Raw genomic sequence first — 19,471 nt, 5'->3', positions numbered from 1 at the left:
CCCAAGAGCAGAGGCAGAGCAGTGTTATAATAGGAGTCATGCCTCCACAAAGGCTGTGGTAGAGAGAACCATAGAGCTTCTCAAGATGCAATTCTGATGCTTGGACCGTTTGGGGGAGCACTACAATACCCCTCAGAATGAGTTTCACTGATAGTGGTTGCAAGCTGTGCTTGCCACAATCTTGCACTGGCAAGGGGGTATCCACTGGAGGAAGAGGATCTTGGCACAGCTGCTAAGGCCACAGCGGATGAATCCAGTGGTGAGTCAGAAGAAGAGCACGGTGAGGGCGTGGTTGCAGACCTCTGGATCCTTCAGGGAGGCAGAGACACCAAAGACGTCTTGATAAAATGGTCCTTCAGCTAGGCTGCCAAATAAGAACTACCATCTCATACCAGGGCTACTGCCTCTATCATGGATCGGAGAAATGACCCTTTCCATGGCTGCCAAGATACACTTAGTGCCTGTACAATAAAGGGTTGAGCCACCCATGTTCAGCTTAACATATTGGCCTACCCTGCACCTACAAAATAAATTATGCATACTCAGGCCAATAACACAAAAGCAAATTTAATTGTTGGAACTCTCATTGTCTGGAACAGAAATAACCGGTATTGGTAGTCACAGCTTTAAAAAAAAAACAAAACGGGGGAACAAAAGATCACCCGTGACTAGTCCTTCTTATGCTTAATGTGCTTTAAACCTATGTTTACGGGTGCTATGTCTAGGTGCTCCCCCCTTGCTGGCACTGATTTTGGAAACAGACTGCTGACTTTGCTGCACTGTTGGCCTTGATGACCGTGGTGGTCGTCCTCTGGCCAGTGGAGCCTGTGCTGGCCCCGCCTTTGAGGGAGCAGCCACTTCCACAGCTGGCATCTCCCTAGTCATTGCAGCCTCATCAGATGCCACGGTCGCTGACAGAGGGGTGGAGGACCTGCTGCCGCCATCCAGAGCGCCTTGGGAGGAGCCCACAAAGGCAACAAGCACCTCATGTGCCAACTTGAGGTCGCTCTGGACCTCCCTGCTCACCATTGATAGACGGGCACCTAGCTGGGATACTGGGTGCCCCATTCCTCTCCCACACTGACACTGACCACCTGAGGTCAGTGCTTGTGTGCGGGCTTGCAGGTCCGAGCCCCAGGAACCCCTGATTCTGTTCCTGGATTTGCCTCTCCGTGTGGCAACTCCTGCTCTCTCAATGGAGAAGGCATTGTGCTCGGCCATGATGGTCAGCACAGTGATTATGCTCCGCAGGGACTCCTCCAAAATGGAGACCATGGCATGCAGGCCCTCTTGGATCTCTGCCAGATCCTCTGGCACACCCCACTGGATGTCCAGCACCTGCTGCCTAATGGATGACACCAGAGGCCCATAATCAGTTTTTGACTTAGCATCGTCCTGGTCCCCACCAGTCCTCCAACTGCCGGTGCCCTGGGCGCACTGTGTCTCCGCCTGCACCTCAAGCGAGTGTGAAGTGTCCTCACTGATGTGCACCAAGAAACTAGCCGCTAAACTAATGCCCACCGAGGTGCTGGTATCTGCACTGGTGCCTGCTTCAGAGAGCGGGTGTGACGCAGATGCTCGGGGAGCATGGTGGTCCTCCGGTGTCAGGGGTGGCCCTTCAGGGTCCGGAGAGCAAGCGCCTGCTGGTGAACCCAAAAGTAGAAGAATGTCATTGGTTAAAGTCATCACACTGTCACTGTGCATGCCAGGCACACTGGTGAGACAATGGAGATCTGCATCATGGCGCCATCATCCTTCAATGATCAATGGGGACTCCAAGTTTAAGGCTCCCATCAATGAAGAGACTGCACTAGAATGGTTGCACAAGCCAAAATTCTCACCTCAGTGTACCTTCATCTGACACCCCAGCCTCACCGCGGCTGCTTGACTGAGGTGCATGGCTCTTCTCGAGCTCCAAGGCCTCCTGCTCATAGCGGGAGAGGATGAAGAAGTGTGGAGGGCCTCCGCCAGTCCTCGACCTCTTAATATTGTTATGGATGTCTTCTCCTGAAACGACAGAGGGGCATTGATTAGTCCACACTCTACCTGCAGTGCCATTGCAGCCAGACCAACCTCAGCTGAGAAGTACCTTGCAGGGCAGATCCAAGTCGTGGCCCGTGAGGTGCAAGACACTCAGTCCAAGCAGCCAGGGCTCACCCCTTTGGCCACCTCCAGCGTGATTGACAGTCACATTCCAACATCCCTGAGCTCCACAGGCGTTGGCCAGCCGAAAACATTCGAACACATGGTACTCACCCTTCCTGAGCACAGCAGGTCATTGATGCGCTTCCAGCACTGCACCCAGGTGCACCGCACCACATTGTGGCTGCTCAACCAGGCTGCCACCTCCTCCCATGCCATCTCAGTGAGGTGCGGAGGCCTCCTCCTCCCATCTCTGGGGACAAGGGTGTCCCTTCTGGCAGCCACCACCTCCAGAAGGGCAGTGAGGTACTTGTCAGAAAACGAGGGGCAGACTGCCCCCACTGCTTTGCCTTCATGCCTGGCGTTTGCTGACACACTGGACTCCATCCTTGAAGCGGCAAACAGTGCCTTCCCTGGCAGCCTTTCTGGGCCATTTTTAAACCGGCCACTGGGTCACCATTGGACCCGGTGGCTGATAGGCCCCAACCACCCCCCCCCCACCCCACCCCACCACACCCCTCGGCCCTTCGCGGCCAGTGACAAGCCATGTTTCACGCTGGACAGGCCTTAATTTGCCTTAAATTGTGGGCGGCGGTCAGATTTCAGACCGCCCTTGCCTGCTCTCGCCAAGCCTGCCCGACCAGTCAAAATTCTGCCCATAGAACACCCTTGAAAGAGCCTGCGTGGCAATAACACCATGCATGGAAGTAATTGGGATCATTGTTTCATAGTTTGCCATTGTGAGATTTGAACTCTTGATAATCTTTTAAATGAAAACCAAATCAACAAAATTGGGATAAATCAGGCACAGCCCCTAATTCAGGTCAGCTGTAAAACCAAGGACAAAAATTTAAAGGAACCTTACAAACTTTAAATCAAAATGTGATTAAAGGGGTCAACAAAACACACCAGTCCCCGCGGTGCCCACCGAGCATGGAAGGCCTCGAGAGTGCCAGCAGACACCGCGTGCTCCCTCTCCAGGGACATCCGGCAGCGAATGTAGCCACGGAAGAGGGACAAACAATCGGGCGGGACTCCCCCGTCGATCACCCGCTGCCTGGACCTGTTAATGGCCAACTTGGCCAGGCCCAGGAGCAGGTCCACGAGGAGGTCCTCCTCCTTCCCGACCCCCTTCCGCACCGGGTGCCCAGAGATCAGGAGCGTGGGGCTGAAGTGCAAACAAAACATCAATAAAAGGTCTTTCAAAAAACTAAAAAGGGAGTGCAGCCTACAACACCCTATGTATACATGGTCCACGGACTCCAAAAGACCGCAAAAAGGGCACGTATCCTGAGAGTCCATGAACCTATGCATCCTCTTATTGTAGGGGACTGCTGCATGCAACACCCTCCAACCCAGGTCCCCGATAGAAAGGGGGAGGACACCTCCGAAGAGGGCCTCCCATCGGGGGCCTCCGCCGCCGGACGGCAACAAGGCACTCCAGGGTGTGTCCGGTCGACGGACAAGGGCGAGAAAATGGAAGGTGTGCAGCAGCAGTCCAGACAAAAAGCTCCTCTTTGCCGTGCCAAAAGGCACTGAGGGCATGTCCCCGAGGCGGCTCATATTGCGGGGCACCAGCACCCGAGGGTTCCGGGCTTGGGGCCAATGTGGAATTCTGTCCGAACAGGGGAACGTTCAGACGGAAGACCACCGCGCACCTGGGCCACCTCAAGACCCAAAATAACGTCGGGTCCGAGCACGACCGTTCTCAGGTCTTGGATGGCATCGGCTGCGACCTGGACACTCACAGACGCGCGACGCGCCAACTCCTGCGGGAGCATCCAGCCCAGTCCTCCGCCACCCAGCCCGTCCCCGATCCTGGTCACCCCTGCGGCCACAGCCCTCCTCTCCACCAACCACTGAAAAGGACGGAGGGGCGGATTCCTGAGCAGCGGCTCTCTGACGATAGCCGCTACTCCTGACAGGGAAGAGCTGCGTCGCGAGGCGACCACTTTCCAGACTTTGATCAGGTCCTGATAAAAGATGGGCAATGCCTGCAAGGAGCCACCGAGGCCCAGCTGTTCTATAAACAGGAGCTGCACGTCATAATTCAGGCCGTGCACCTGACGGAAGAAATACGTCGTCAGGGCACACCATCTAGGAGGAGGCTCGACGTAGAGGTATCGCTGCAGGGTCTGAAGGTGGAAAGTCGCCACCTGTGTGCGTAGGCACACTAGCGCCTGACCACCCTCCCTAAGCGGGAGACTCAGAACCTCAGCAGCGACCCAGTGCAATCTTTTGTCCCAGAAGAAGTCGACTAACAATCTCTGGATTCTTGTGACAAAGTCCAGGGGAGGGGTCAAAGTGACCAGCCAATACCACAACATGGCGGCGATCAGCTGGTTTATGACCAGAACTCGACCTCGGTAAGATAGCACTCGGAGCAGTCCTGTCCAGCGCCGCAGGCGAGCGGTGACTTTCGTCTCCAGTTCCTGCCAGTTTGCCGGCCAAGATTCCTCAGCGGGGCAGAGATGGACCCCCAGGTAGAGGAGGCGGGTCCTGCTCCAGGTGAAAGGCTTGAGCTCCTCGGGTAGGGGATCCATTTGCCACTGACCAACCAGGAGTCCAGAACGTTTACCCCAGTTGATCTTGGCAGAAGAAGCGGCAGAGTAGACCTCCTGGCACTCGCGCATCCTCCGCAGGTCAGCCCGGTCACTAAACATAAGGAGCACGTCATCGGCGTAAGCCGAAAGGACCACCCTGATGCCCGGCCCGTGCAGAACCAATCCCGACAACCTCCTCCGCAAGAGGCGCAGGAAAGGCTCCACGCAAATAGAATACAACTGGCCAGACAGGGGGCAGCCCTGACGTACCCCTCTCCCAAAGCGAAGGGGCGCCGTCAGGGACCCGTTAACCTTCACTAGACACTCCGCGACGGTGTACAGAAGTCAGATCCGGGCGACAAAATGCGTCCTGAACCCGAAAGCTCGCAGAGTTCCGAGTAAGTATTCGTGATCCACCCTGTCGAACGCCTTCTCCTTATCAAGAGACAGGAAGGCGCTCGACAGACCAGCCCTCTGGGAATGGTGGATGATGTCCCGGACCAGATGGATGTTATCATAAATGGTTCGGTCCGGGACGGTGTAGGACTGGTCAGGGTGGATCATGTGGTCCAGCACGGTGCCGAGCCGAGAAGACATGGCTCGGGTGAAGATTTTGTAGTCCGTGCTGAGGAGGGAGACCGGGCGCCAGTTTTTAAGAAGGCGGAGATCCCCCTTCTTCGGAAAGAAGCGCAGCAGCTGAGTGCATCACATGACAGTTGTAACTCTTTTGAGTACAAACACGTTTCCATCTGTTTTAGATGAAGTTACATTGTTTCATAGTTTGCCATTGTGAGATTTGAACTCTTGATAATCTTTTAAATGAAAACCAAATCAACAAAATTGGGATAAATCAGGCACAGCCCCTAATTCAGGTCAGCAGTAAAACCAAGGACAAAAATTTAAAGGAACCTTACAAACTTTAAATCAAAATGTGATTAAAGGGGTCAACAAAACACACCAGTCCCCGCGGTGCCCACCGAGCATGGAAGGCCTCGAGAGTGCCAGCAGACACCGCGTGCTCCCTCTCCAGGGACATTCGGCAGCGAACGTAGCCGCGGAAGAGGGACAAACAATCGGGCGGGACTCCCCCGTCGATCGCCCGCTGCCTGGACCTGTTAATGGCCAACTTGGCCAGGCCCAGGAGCAGGTTCACGAGGAGGTCCTCCTCCTTCCCGACCCCCTTCCGCACGGGGTGCCCATAGATCAGGAGTGTGGGGCTGAAGTGCAAACAAAACATCAATAAAAGGTCTTTCAAATAACTAAAAAGGGAGTGCAGCCTACAACACCCTATGTATACATGGTCCACGGACTCCACAAGACCGCAAAAAGGGCACGTGTCCTGAGAGTCCGTGAACCTATGCATCCTCTTATTATAGGGGACTGCTGCATGCAACACCCTCCAACCCAGGTCCCCGATAGAAAGGGGGAGGATACCTCCGTAGAGGGCCTCCCATCGGGGGCCTCCGCCGCCGGACGGCAACAAGGCACTCCAGGGTGCGTCCGGTCGACGGACAAGGGCAAGAAAATGGAAGGTGTGCAGCAGCAGTCCAGACAAAAAGCCCCTATTTGCTGTGCCAACAGGCAAGGAGGGCATGTCCCCGAGGTGGCTCATATTGCGGGGCACCAGCACCCGAGGGAGGGTTCGGGGCTTGGGGCCAATGTGGAATTCTGTCCGAACAGGGGAACGTTCAGACGGAAGACCACCGCGCACCTGGGCCACCTCAAGACCCAAAATAACGTCGGGTCCGAGCACGACCGTTCTCAGGTCTTGGATGGCATCAGCTGTGACCTGGACATTCACAGACGCGCGACGCGCCAACTCCTGCGGGAGCATCCAGCCCAGTCCTCCGCCTCCCAGCACGTCCCCGATCCTGGTCACCCCTGCGGCCACAGCCCTCCTCTCCGCCAACCATTGAAAAGGGTGGAGGGACGGATTCCTGAGCAGTGGCTCTCTGACGATAGCCGCTACTCCTGACGGGGGAGAGCTGCGTCGCGAGGCGACCACTTTCCAGACTTTGATCAGGTCCTGATAAAAGACGGGCAACGCCTGCAAGGAGCCACCAAGGCCCAGCTGTTCTATAAACAGGAGCTGCACGTCATAATTCAGGCCGTGCACCTGACGGAAGAAATACGTTGCCAGGGCACACCATCTAGGAGGAGGCTCGACATAGAGGTATCGCTGCAGGGTCTGAAGGTGGAAAGTCGCCACCTGTGTGCGTAGGCACACTAGCGCCTGACCACCTTCCCTAAGCGGGAGACTCAGAACCTCGGCAGCGACCCAGTGCAATCTTTTGTCCCAGAAGAAGTCGACTAACAATCTCTGGATTCTTGTGACAAAGTCCGGGGGAGGAGTCAAAGTGACCAGCCGATACCACAACATGGCGGCGATCAGCTGGTTTAAGACCAGAACTCGACCTCGGCAAGATAGCACTCGGAGCAGTCCTGTCCAGCGCCGCAGGCGAGCGGTGACTTTCATCTCCAGTTCCTGCCAGTTTGCCGGCCAGGATTCCTCAGCGGGGCAGAGATGGACCCCCAGGAAGAGGAGGCTGGTCCTGCTCCAGGTGAAAGGCCTGAGCTCCTCGGGTAGGGGATCCATCTGCCACTGACCGACCAGGAGTCCAGAACCTTTACCCCAGTTGATCCTGGCAGAAGAAGTGGCAGAGTAGACCTCCTGGCACTCGCGCATCCTCCGCAGGTCAGCCCGGTCACTAAACATAAGGAGCACATCATCGGCGTAAGCCGAAAGGACCACCCCGATGCCCGGCCCGCGCAGAACCAATCCCGACAACCTCCTCCGCAAGAGGCGCAGGAAAGGCTCCACGCAAATAGAATACAACTGGTCAGACAGGGGGCAGCCCTGACGTACCCCTCTCCCAAAGTGAAGGGGCGCCGTCAGGGACCCGTTAACCTTCACTAGACACTCCACGGCGGTGTACAGAAGTCGGATCCGGGCGACAAAATGCATCCTGAACCCGAAAGCTCGCAGAGTTCTGAGTAAGTATTCGTGATCCACCCTGTCGAACGCCTTCTCCTGATCAAGAGACAGGAAGGCGCTCGACAGACCAGCCCTCTGGGAATGGTGGATGATGTCCCGGACCAGATGGATGTTATCATAAATGGTTCGGTCCGGGATGGTGTAGGACTGGTCAGGGTGGATCATGTGGTCCAGCACGGTGCCGAGCCGAGAAGACATGGCTCAGGCGAAGATTTTGTAGTCCATGCTGAGGAGGGAGACCGGGCGCCAGTTTATGAAATTGCTGTAACTCTTTCGAGTACAAACCCGTTTCCATCTGTTTCAGATGAAGTTACATTGTTTCATAGTTTGCCATTGTGAGATTTGAACTCTTGATGCATTTTATTGCATGCAAACAACTAGACAGTGTTTAAGGTAAGATTTTAACTCACTCAAGCACATTCATTGTTTCATAGTTTGCCATTGTGAGATTTGAACTGTTGATACTCTTTTGAGTAAACCTGTTTCCATCTGTTTCAGATGAAGTTACATTGTTTCATAGTTTGCTATTGTGAGATTTGAACTCTTGATCTTGGGGTTACAAACCCAGTACCATAACCACTTGGCTATTTAAGCCAAGCAAAAACCCATTTCCATCTGTTTCAGATGAAGTTAAGTTGTTTCATAGTTTGCTATTGTGGGATTTGAACTCTTGATCTTGGGGTATATAAACCCAGTACCATAACCACTTGGCTATTTAGGCCAAGCAACATATTGATGTAACTCTTTCGAGTACAAACACGTTTCCATCTGTTCCTATTCAGTTGAGTAATTGGGATCATATGGTACATAATTAAAGACTACCAATAAAGTATTCATGTTTAAAAATATAAGTCTCAAGATCTCATTAATGAGATACCAAACAAAATAGTAAGCCACCTTTTTGTTATACAGACTTTTAAACTCTTAAACAGAGATCTATCTTTTGTGTAAATAGTTTTTGCAATGGTCCTGCTGTACATGTATTTTCACTCTTAATGTTAACTTGAAAAAAAAGGGGCATGTTGTGATACCATTTTAAGGGAATATGCAAATGACAAAGCAACCAGGATGTTAGCAGTATGTGATCAGCAGCTGAGAGTGGGTGTAGGAATTGCAGTTGTGCTGTTCCTGTGAGTAATTGTTGCTAAATCCATAAAGTAGATTTGTCTGCTGAGCCATTCTATAATGCATCTTCAAAAAAACTGAGCCTAAGTATAGTTTACCAATCCTGGTGTGAGATTGGTGAGTTTATGTAAAGTAGACATAGAAACACAACAGCCTGCTCCCACCATTCTCCAGGAAGAGGACCTCCTTCCTCTCCCTCATGGCCTCCAACATGAAATGCAGGTCAGCATTGATGAAATAAAAGGCAGGACTGTCCTGGGTACCAGGCCTCCAGCTCTCCTGTGACATCTCACTTCCATTTGGTTCTACGGAAGGCCTTGCCACAGTCAGCAGATTTCTCTCTCAGTTCAGCAGCAGCCTCAGTGGTGGGTGCCATGGAGAATCTACATCTGACTCACCTCCTTTCCAGCCCCACTGGCTCTGATGGACAGGAAACATGTCTCTTATACCAATTAACCACTCACAAAAATCTTAAACTAGATCAGTCTCCCACTTGAGGTGTGTTTCTTACCCCAAAACAAAGCGACTCCTGTTTCCCACCTGTGCAGCAAAACTCCAATCTTCCAACCCTATGCCTCTGCTGTCCTGGGCTCTTGCTCCGTTTTCACCTGCAAAACCCTGCTGAACTACAACCCACCCACCAAGTGCCAGGAGGTGATCTACAGCCATTCAGTCAAAAACATTCCTATTTTAGCTCATTGTGACAATGAGGTAGGTTTTCAACTTAATGCCAGCCATTACAAGAAATTGCTGAATTTTATTCTTTATTGATAACTATGGCAATGAAAATTGGACCTTTTCTGTAATGGTTGGCTAATCTGCAACATTAGTTTTATGTCTAGGTGAAAATACATCTTGATTTCCCAATTTTTGTTTGCCTACATCGAGCCCAATAAAGCAACATTAGGAAGGAAGCATTTTCACTCCCTCCAATGATAGTTTTTAGAATGCACTAAAGGTCCATTGGAAATGCAGAGTTCATCTCATTTATATTGCTGAGTGATGTTGACAGTGTGGATATTGCTTTGATGCTGGCAGCAGCAAGTCTTTGATGTAAAATCATCATTGGCAATCATTATCAGTGTTTTATGTTCAATCCACATAGGGGGTGTAAAGCAAATGAATATAAATTTAAATCAGGCTATTTAACCTGATTTCAATTGTTTTGATTCACTCCTTGCCTACAACTCAACGCACAAACTGAACATTGTCACATCACAGCAACATCAGCACACAAATCTATATCGTTTACTTGCTGCATTTGAATTTAACGGCGACACAATTTAGAAAATTTAGTTTATTACCGAATATGGTATAAACAGACAGCAGTTGTTTCAGTAGTTATGTAATTTCTAAAAGGTTACAGAATTAAGGATATACTTGCATTTCACAGTTACTTATACAGTTTTTTTTACTGATTTTTCTTCAAACTGTTGTCTGTAGTTTGAGCAATAGTTTTTATTGACATTTATAAAACTAGAATGTAAATACGACATAATTGAAGTATGTTCCGATATGGTATAATCCAAATTGTCTATCTGTTGCACCCTTTTGTATCATTTTTTTTCCCTTAAAGGGGGTGAATTTCTGTGGGAGTTCTCCTGTTACTCTGCTGTAACTTCAAATCTTATAATAAAAGAATCGTCTGTGAAAATTCACCCAAAGTTCTTCTTATTGTGGTATCATAGTACAGGGTAATTTTGTGAGATGCTGTACCTGGTGCAGAATTCAGTGTAGGTCAGAGATACAGCTATGGCATTATAACCTTGATCCTCTCATCTGTGTTTGCTGCTAGCAAAGGTCCACACAGTAATCAAGGCTCACAAAACTACCCATAATATATACTGATATAATCAATGGTAAACATTTCTACAGGTATAACTGGTAATTTTACTTCACAAGGTTATCAAATAAAGTATTGGGAGAGAGAAAATCCATGGAGCGAGAAGGTTACATTTTGGCATTAGTGCCAAGATGTACCTTGCTGGAATCTCTGCTCCTGGCCCAAAGAAAACATGCAGTTTTGGGCAAGGTCCCTTCATTTTCATTGCATATTTAAGTGCAAATCTCATGAACGAGCCACAAAAGAGGTGAAAAAGATTAAGAAATTGTGCCACTGGCTATCTTTCTAAGGGGGTACTAAAAAAATGTTTAAATTCCACTTGGCAGAAATCTTAGAGGATCTAATCCAAGGTGTGAGGCCCACACCCATCATTCAGTGGCTGTCATTCACTGGTCAGATCCCTCTAAAGTCACGAATACTAGAACTGGGTCTCTGGCCTTGTTCATTTCTGCACCAGTACTCTTGTGAGGTGCAGGCAGAGGTTTTTTCCCCGTGACATATGTCCCTGCTGAATCCTCAACTCAAGGACAGGAACATTAACATCAAGGTCCCAACCTCCCAACCTAACCTTCTGATGTTTCTGGCATTTTTACAATGGAAAATCACAAAATTATGACCCCTGGATTTTTTCTTACTTGTTGAAAAAATATGTACAATAAACCACCAAATCCATCTTCCCCTCCACTTCCCCTTTAGCATTCTGAAGGACCATTCCTTCCACGATACCCTGGTCCATTCCTCAGTCCCTTTCCTATGGCACAATCCAGTGCAAGTACAGGAGATGCAACAGCCACCCTTTTACTTCCTCCCTTGTCACTACCCAAGTCCCCAAACACTCCTACCAATTTAAAAAGCAATTTACTTGTACTTCTTTCAAATGAATATACTGTATTCACTGCCAACGTTGTGATCTCCTCTACACTGGGGAAGCCAGATATAAATTTGGTGACCATTTTGCAGAGCATCTCCATTCAGTCTGCAAAGGGACACAGATTGGTTAAGTGAGTGGGCAAACATTTGGCTTGTGTTTGCTTGTCATTTCAATTTTCGGCCTTACTCCCATTCTGAACTTTCTGTCCTTGGCCTGCTGGAGATGTTCCAATGAAGTTCAACATAAACTTGAAGAAGAGCACCACATCTTCTGACTGGGAACTTCCCAGCCTTCTGAACTCAAATTGAATTCAAGAATTTTAGATCATAACCACTGCCCCTATTTGCTTTGTTATTTTTTTGCTGACATTTTCCTCGCTTCTTCTTAATCCCTTTACTTGGTATTCAGATGGCTGCTATTCACATCTCATCCAGACACATCTTTTGTTCCTTTGCTTGTCTCATCACTTTTTCCTTGGCTTTGTACCATGAAACATATGAACATATGAATTAGGAACAGGAGTAGGCTCTTTAGTCCATTGAGCCTCCTCCACCATTTCATAAAGTCATGGCTGATCTGATTCTAGCCTCAGCTCTACATTCCGCCTACCTCCGATACCCTTTTGATTCCTTTGTTAGTGAAGAATTTATCTACCTTTGCCTTAAAAATATTAAGTAACCCTCACTCCACTGCTCTCTGGAGAATAGAGTTCTAAAGATTCATGACCCTCTGAAAGAAAATATTTCTTCTGATCTCCGTCTTAAATGGGAGATCCCTTATTTTAAACTGTGGCCCCGAGTTCAAGCCTCTCCCACAAGGGAAACATCCTTTCAGCATCCACCCACCAAGTACCCTCAGGATCTTACATGTTTTGATAAGATCACCTCCAATTCTTCTAATCTCCAATGGATATAGGCCCAATCTGTCCAACTGTAAGATAACCCCCCCAACCCATCCCTGTTATCAGTCAAATGAATACTCTCTGAACTGGTTCTAATACATTTATATCCTATCTTAAATAAAGAGCTCAAAACTGCACACAGTACTCCAGATGTGGTCTGACCAATGCCCTGTACAAGAATGGCAAAACATCCCTACTCCTGCCTTTCAACAAATGACAACATTCTATTTGCCTTCCTAATCACTTGTTGCACTTGTATACTAACCTTTCCTGATTCATGTACCAAGGTGTCTAGATCCCTCTACCTCAGAGTTCTGCAATCTCTCTCCATTTAAATAGCATGCTACTTTTATTTCCTTACTGCCAAAGTGGACAAGTTTACATTTTCCCATGTTATACTCCACCTGCCAAATTTTTGCCCACTCACTTAACCTATCTGTGTCCCTTTGCAGACTTCTAATGTCCTCTTCATGACATACTTTCCTACCTATTTTTGTGTCATCAAAAAATTTTGCTACCATACATTTGGCTCCTTCATTAAAGTCAATGATATAAATTGTGAATAGTTGAGGCGCCAGCACTGATCCCTGTGGCACTCTACTTGTCACATCTTTCCAACTATAAATGATCCATTTATGCCTACTCTTTGTTTCCTTTTAGTTAGCCAATCCTCTATCCATGCTAATCTGTTACCCCATACACCATGAGCTCTTATTTTGTATAGTAACCTTTGATGTGGCACCTTGTTAAATGCCTTCTGGAAATCTAAGTGCATCCCCTTTATCCACATTGCTTGTTGCTTCCTCAAAGAACTCCAATAAATTAGTCAAACATGATTTCCCTTTTACAAAACCATGTTGACTTCGCCTGATTGCCTTGAGATTTTTGACGTACCCTGCTTAATAATAGATTCCAGCAATTTCCCTATAACATATGTAGTTTCCTGCTTTCTGTCACCCTCCTTTCTTGAATAGAGGAGTCACATTCGCTATTTTCCAATCTGATAGGACCTTTCTTGAATTTATAGAATTTTGGAAAATTAAAATCAATGCATCTACTACCTCAAACATTTTGTCATTTAATCTGTCCTGTCCTCCACTCTATCACAGATCTTCATTTTTTCTTTTTCCACAATGCCGCGCCCCTCCCCCACCCACCCCCCCCCCCCCCCCACTTTGACTTGTTCAAAACCTGTTACATTTCTAAATTTTCTCAGTTCTGATGAAAAGTCCTAGACCTGAAACATTAACAGTGCTTCCTTTTCCACAGATGCTGCCAGACTTGCTGCGTGTTGCCAGCATTTTCCATTTTTATTTTGGATTTCTAGCATCCAGCCGTATTTTGCTTTTGTGTTTCTTGGGGATGATCCTACTTTATTTCAAAATATTTAACACTGCCTGATAATCACCAAAATTTTCTTATTCTAAACATGTATACATTTGCATTGCACATATAAAATGTTCGAAACTTAATTACTTCATTTAATTAAACAAGCTTACCATGTGCATTGTTTTATTCATTTTTAGTACTAAAAAGTATAACAAATAGATAAGAACCTTTCTTTCTGGAGTCTGTGATTAGAAAAGGTCAGAAGTCTAATTTTGCTAATCAAGGATGGCTGAATATATTCTGGATTATGTATGTGTCAATAAATATCATCGACAATCATTATGGTAAATCAAATTGACATCTTTCTCCAGTAACCAATGGAAATAACTTATAAAATACAGAACAAATATTATGAAATATAATTTTAAAAGAAATATGGCACAATAGTGATGGGCATGTTTGTACTGTTTGTTACTGACCATGCATTGTTGTTATCCACATGCTATTTTCACAGTTTTGTTCATTTCTTCATGGGGTATGGGCATCACTGGCAATGCCGGCATTTGTTGTCCATCCCTACCACCACCCCCCACCCCCCACTTAAGAAGGTGGTGGTGAGCTGTCTTTTTGAACCACTACAGTCCACCTGGTGCAGTTGCTCCCACAGTGCTGTTAGGAAGGGAGTTCCAGGTTTTTGATTCAGTGACAATGAAGAGACGGTGATATAGTTCCAAGTCAGGATGGTGAGTGGCTTGAGGGGGATCTTGCAGTTTGTGGTTTTCCCATGCGTCTGCTGCCCTTGTCCTTCTAGGTGTAAAGGCCATGGGTTTGGAAGGTGCTGTTGAAGGAGTCTTGATGAGTTGCTACAGTGCATCTTGTATATAGTACACAATACTGCCACTGCCATCAGTGCTGGAGGGAGTGAATGTTTAAGTTGGTGGATGGGATGCCAATCAAGCAGACTGTTTTGTCCTGACTGATGTTGGGCTTCTTGAGTGTTGTTGAAGCAGCACTCACCCAGGCAGGAGACTATTCCATCACACTCCTGACTTGTGCCTCATAGGTGGTAAACAGGCTTTGGGAGTCAGGAGGTGAGTTACTCGCCACAGAACTCTCAATGCCTGATCTACTCTTGTAATTAAAGTATTTATATGGTTGGTCCAGTTCAGTTTCTGGCCATTGGAACTACTCAGTATTTCTGACTGAAGATGATTGCAAATGCCTCAGCCGTTTCTTTTGCACTGATGTTCTGGGTTCAATGATGGGGGTATTTGTGAAGCCTTCTGCTCCTGATGATTGTTTAATTGTCCACCAACATTCACAACTGAATGTGGCAGGACTGTAGAGCATTGATCTGATCCATTGGTTATGGAATCTCTTAGCTCTGTCTATCACTTGCTCCTTTCATTGTTTGGCAAGTAAGTAGTTCTGTGTTGTGGCTTCACCACATTGACAAATCATTTTTAGGTATGCCTGGTTCTGCTCCTGGTATGCCCTCCTGAACTCTTCATTGAACCAGGGTTAACCTCTTGGCTTGATGGTAATGATAAAGTGAGGAATGTGCCAGGCCACGAGGTTACAGGTTATGATTCAATACAATTCAGCTGCTGATAGCCCACAGCATCCAATGGAGGTCGAGTTTTGTGCTGCCTGATCTGTTCTGAATCTATCCCACATGTCACATAACATGATGGAGGGTATGCTCAGTGTGAAGTTGGGAATTTGTCTACCCAAGGACTGTGCAATGGTCACACCTACCTATACTGTCAAGGACAAATGCATCTGTGACAGGTAGATTAATGAGGACAAGATCTAGTGGGTTTTTCCCTCTCATATGCTCCCTCATCACCTGCCACAAACCCAGTCTGGCAGCTATATGCTTCAGAACTTGGCCAGCTCAGTCAGTAGTGGTGCTACTGAGCCACGCTTCCTGATGGATATTGAAGTCTACCAGCCAGAGTCCAATCCTGTGCCTGTGCCATCCTTCGTACTTCCTCCAAGTTGTGTTTAACAGGAAAATAACTGATTCATCAGCTGAAGGGTGGTAATGAGCAGGACTTTCCTTGCCCATGTTTGACCTGATGCCATAAAACTTCATGGGGTCTGGAGTCAATGTTGAGGACTCTCAGGCCACTCCCTTCCGACTGTATACCTCTGGTGGGTCTGTCTGGTAGGACAGGGCAGGCATAGAGATTGTGATGATGGCGTCTGGGACATTAGCTGTAAGGTATGATTCTGTGAGTGCAGTTATGTGAGGCTGTTGCTTTGTCTAGTCTATGGGACAGCTCTCCGAATTTTGGCACAAGGCCCCATATGTTAGGAAGGAGCACTTTGCAGGGTTGAGTGAGCCTTTTTCGTTTCCGATGCCTGAGTTGATGCCAGGTTGATCCAGTTTATTCCTTTTTGTACAATTGAGTAGCTTGCTAGGCCATTTCAGAAGGCAGTTATGAGTTAAGCACATTGCTGTGTGTCTGGATTCACATGTAGGCCAAACCAGGTAAGGATGGCAAATTTCCTTCCCTAAAGGCCATTAGTGAACCAGATGATTTATTTCGACAATTAGTGATAGTCTCATGCCACCATTTTTAAAAATTCATTCAGGGGATGTGGGCTTCACTGGCTGGGTCAGCAGTTGTTGCCCTTGAGGAGGTGGTGGTGAGCTGCCACCTGAACCGCTGAAGTCCATGTGGTGTGGATACACCCATAGTACTATTAGGAAGGGAGTTCCAGGATTTTGACCCAGTGACAGTGAAGGAATGGCGATATATTTCCAAGTCAGGATGGTGAGTAACTTGGAGAGGAACTTACAGTTGGTGGTATTCCCATTTATCTGCTGCCCTTGTCCTTCTAGATGGTAGTGGTCGTGGGTTCGGAAGGTGCTGTCTAAGGAGGCTTGGTGGATTCCTGCAGTGCATCTTGTAGATGGTACACACTGCTGCTACTGTGTGTCGGTGCTGGAGAGAGCGAATGTTTGTGGATGTAGTGCCAAACAAGCGAGCTGCTTTGTCCTGGATTGTGTCAAGCTCCTTTAGTGTTGTTGGAGCTGCACTCATCCAGGCAAGTGGGGAGTATTCCATCACAATGCAGACTTGTGCCTTGCAGATGGTGGACAGGCTTTGGGGAGTCAGGAGGTGAGTTACTCCCTACTTACTGTCACCTGCTTTCAATTCCAGATTTCATTATTCAATTGATTTATAAATTAATTAACTGATTTTAAATTCCACCAGCTGCTGTGGTGGGATTTGAATCAATGTCCCCGGGGCATTAGCCTGGGTCCCTGGATTACTAGCCCAGTGACATTATCACTATGCTACCATCTGCCCCCATTATGCCACTGTCTCCCCCATCTCCAATATACTGAAATTATATGTACATCAAGAAACAGGAATGTGTCATGTGGTCATGGTATTACAACGTTTGTTTCTATTTGCTAAAACAATCCATCTACTGAATAAATAAACTGCAAGAAAACTGTTTGTTTCCTGGTCCACAATAACTCTGAACAAAGACATTATGAAATTGATAGGATTATCAGAACTATTCAACAATACTATGGCTTCAAAAATGAAGTAAATATTGTCTTTAAATTATATGTCAGTGATGTATAATGCTTTTCAGTCTTAGGTTCCTAGCTAAGAGCTGCACTCCCAGCTCTTTACCATCTTAATAAAATTGTCTTGATAGTATATGAAGAATGGTCTCTTAAGCTGTTTTGAGAAAACAGAGGGAAAAACAATGGATTTGATTTTGATTTCCCATCATATGGTGAGAATATAACATCATGCATTTTTATGCCACTAAGATGTATCTACTGTTCTGAATATAAACTGATTAATGTTAACAGGAATACACAATTGATGTGTTCTTTCGGCAAAGTTGGAATGATGAAAGGCTTAAGTTTAAGGGTCCAATGAACATTCTTCGATTGAACAACCTGATGGCCAGTAAGATATGGACACCAGACACATTCTTTTATAATGGCAAGAAGTCAGTGGCACATAACATGACCATGCCTAACAAGCTGCTACGAATCCAAGATGATGGGAAGCTTCTTTATACAATGAGGTAAAATGTTCAACATTAAAAGCTGCAATTAAAAGCTATTTTTGCAACTTTTCCATTTGGAAGGACAGTATCATGTGTCCCTAACATGAAGCTAGTGTTAATGCAAAGAAATGCATAAAGTAGAAAAACAGGTTTTAAATAACCAAAACATATATAATATTCTGCTGTCTCTTTACAGTGGTCATGTAGTAGATAATGATTGCAAAACCTAATTTTGTATTGTTTCTTAAGTCACTAAACGGCAGTAAAATTCATTACCATTGTCCTGAAAATGGTAGGAATAATGTTTGAAGCTCACTATAGCAATCATTTCTGTAAGGTTGGAGCTTTAACCATGGTGCACTGTTCCCAACAGCAGAACAGGAAATGGGTGTCACTTCTGATCTCTTGCTTTTCATTGATTCCCACACAATTACAATTAAAATTTAAAGTGGCAGCAGTGTGCATGAGAGACACGTGCAGTCACGCAGCGGGGGAAGCTTTTCACTGGTGAAAGCCACTGTCAGCTGACAATGCAGCAGGTATGGGTGGGAGCCTCCTGGACAAGCAAGGATGTTCTTCATCACAGCCACAACTTTCCTGCCCAATTCCATTGCTGTTAACATAAGGCATATTGAGAGCACGAAGGAGGCACAAAGGAAAAGGGTGTTTTTCAAATTTAAATTTTTCCTGTAAATATTTCGCATTACGTTCTTTTCACTTTATTCATGTGTGCATCATCATTATTTATGAGACTAGCTTAGTTAGACAGATAAATGTACTGGTACGCCTCCTGGTTGGCACACATTGATGGTTACAGGGGAGTTAGGGAAATTTCTTTGTTGTGGAAGAAACTATGTTGTGTTTCTGCATTCACTCTTTATTGAATGTTCATGTCAGTGTCCAATGTTGCACTCGCCACTCTGTGGGACATGCATGAACTTGCAGGCTAAGCTGGCCCTCCCTCCTATACATCGTGAAGGACATTGTCTGAGATCACTTTCAATGGGGATAACTGAAATGTTGTAGGTGAACTAAAAGCTCTCTAAGGACTCTGCCAGCCAAAACCCTGAGATGGACACAGATGTGGACAATACTAACTCTGCTCTTTAGGCCCCTCATTTTCTTACCTGGACTGACTATCCCCACTGACCCCAAGCCACACCCAGGACTCCAGGTCATTCCCACATCGCTTCTTGAAAAACATGACCCCCCACCCTTTGTTCTACCTTGGATCCCTCTTCTTCGACTCCACGCCCCCAACCCTGCCCCACACCCCTACTACGAATGACTCACGTTGTTGGTCCACACCGTCCATGCAAGCTGCCATTCTCCTGCCTCCCTTCCTTGTGCTGCAGAGTTAAACAAGGAAAACTGCTGACTTGAAACACAACTTCACAAAGCTGACTGTTGCATGCCACCATTAAATGAACATGAACTGGGTGCCACGCGATTCCTGGGTGCTGCTGGCTTTATCATGAAGGTAGGATGTAATTACAAAATGTTTTAATATTATGGGTATTCATGGCAAGCGAATGTATTACAAACCAGTCACGGGACAGCGTGAGGCACGATCTGCCACAAACGCACCACTGTGTTAATCCCTAAATTTGAACCCACTATCAGGAAAGTGAAATTTCAGCTCCCGCCTAATTAAGCCTCCCCTCCTGCCACATTT

General features: G+C 47.1%; 1 protein-coding gene across 1 annotated transcript in view; it reads left to right on the top strand.

Moving 5' to 3' along the window:
- gabra2a (gamma-aminobutyric acid type A receptor subunit alpha2a) overlaps nucleotides 1-19,471 on the top strand; it is a 365,339-nt gene that overhangs the window by 206,050 nt on the left and 139,818 nt on the right. The window contains exon 5 of the mRNA XM_041183039.1: nucleotides 17,594-17,814. Coding sequence (XP_041038973.1) covers nucleotides 17,594-17,814 — 221 coding nt within the window. The remainder of the gene's footprint in view (nucleotides 1-17,593; nucleotides 17,815-19,471) is intronic.

The sequence above is a fragment of the Carcharodon carcharias genome, chromosome 1 (assembly GCF_017639515.1).
Source record: "Carcharodon carcharias isolate sCarCar2 chromosome 1, sCarCar2.pri, whole genome shotgun sequence".
NCBI classification, from domain to species: domain Eukaryota; kingdom Metazoa; phylum Chordata; class Chondrichthyes; order Lamniformes; family Lamnidae; genus Carcharodon; species Carcharodon carcharias.
Note: the sequence above shows the minus strand (reverse complement) of the source record. Positions and strands in the feature narration are given on the sequence as shown.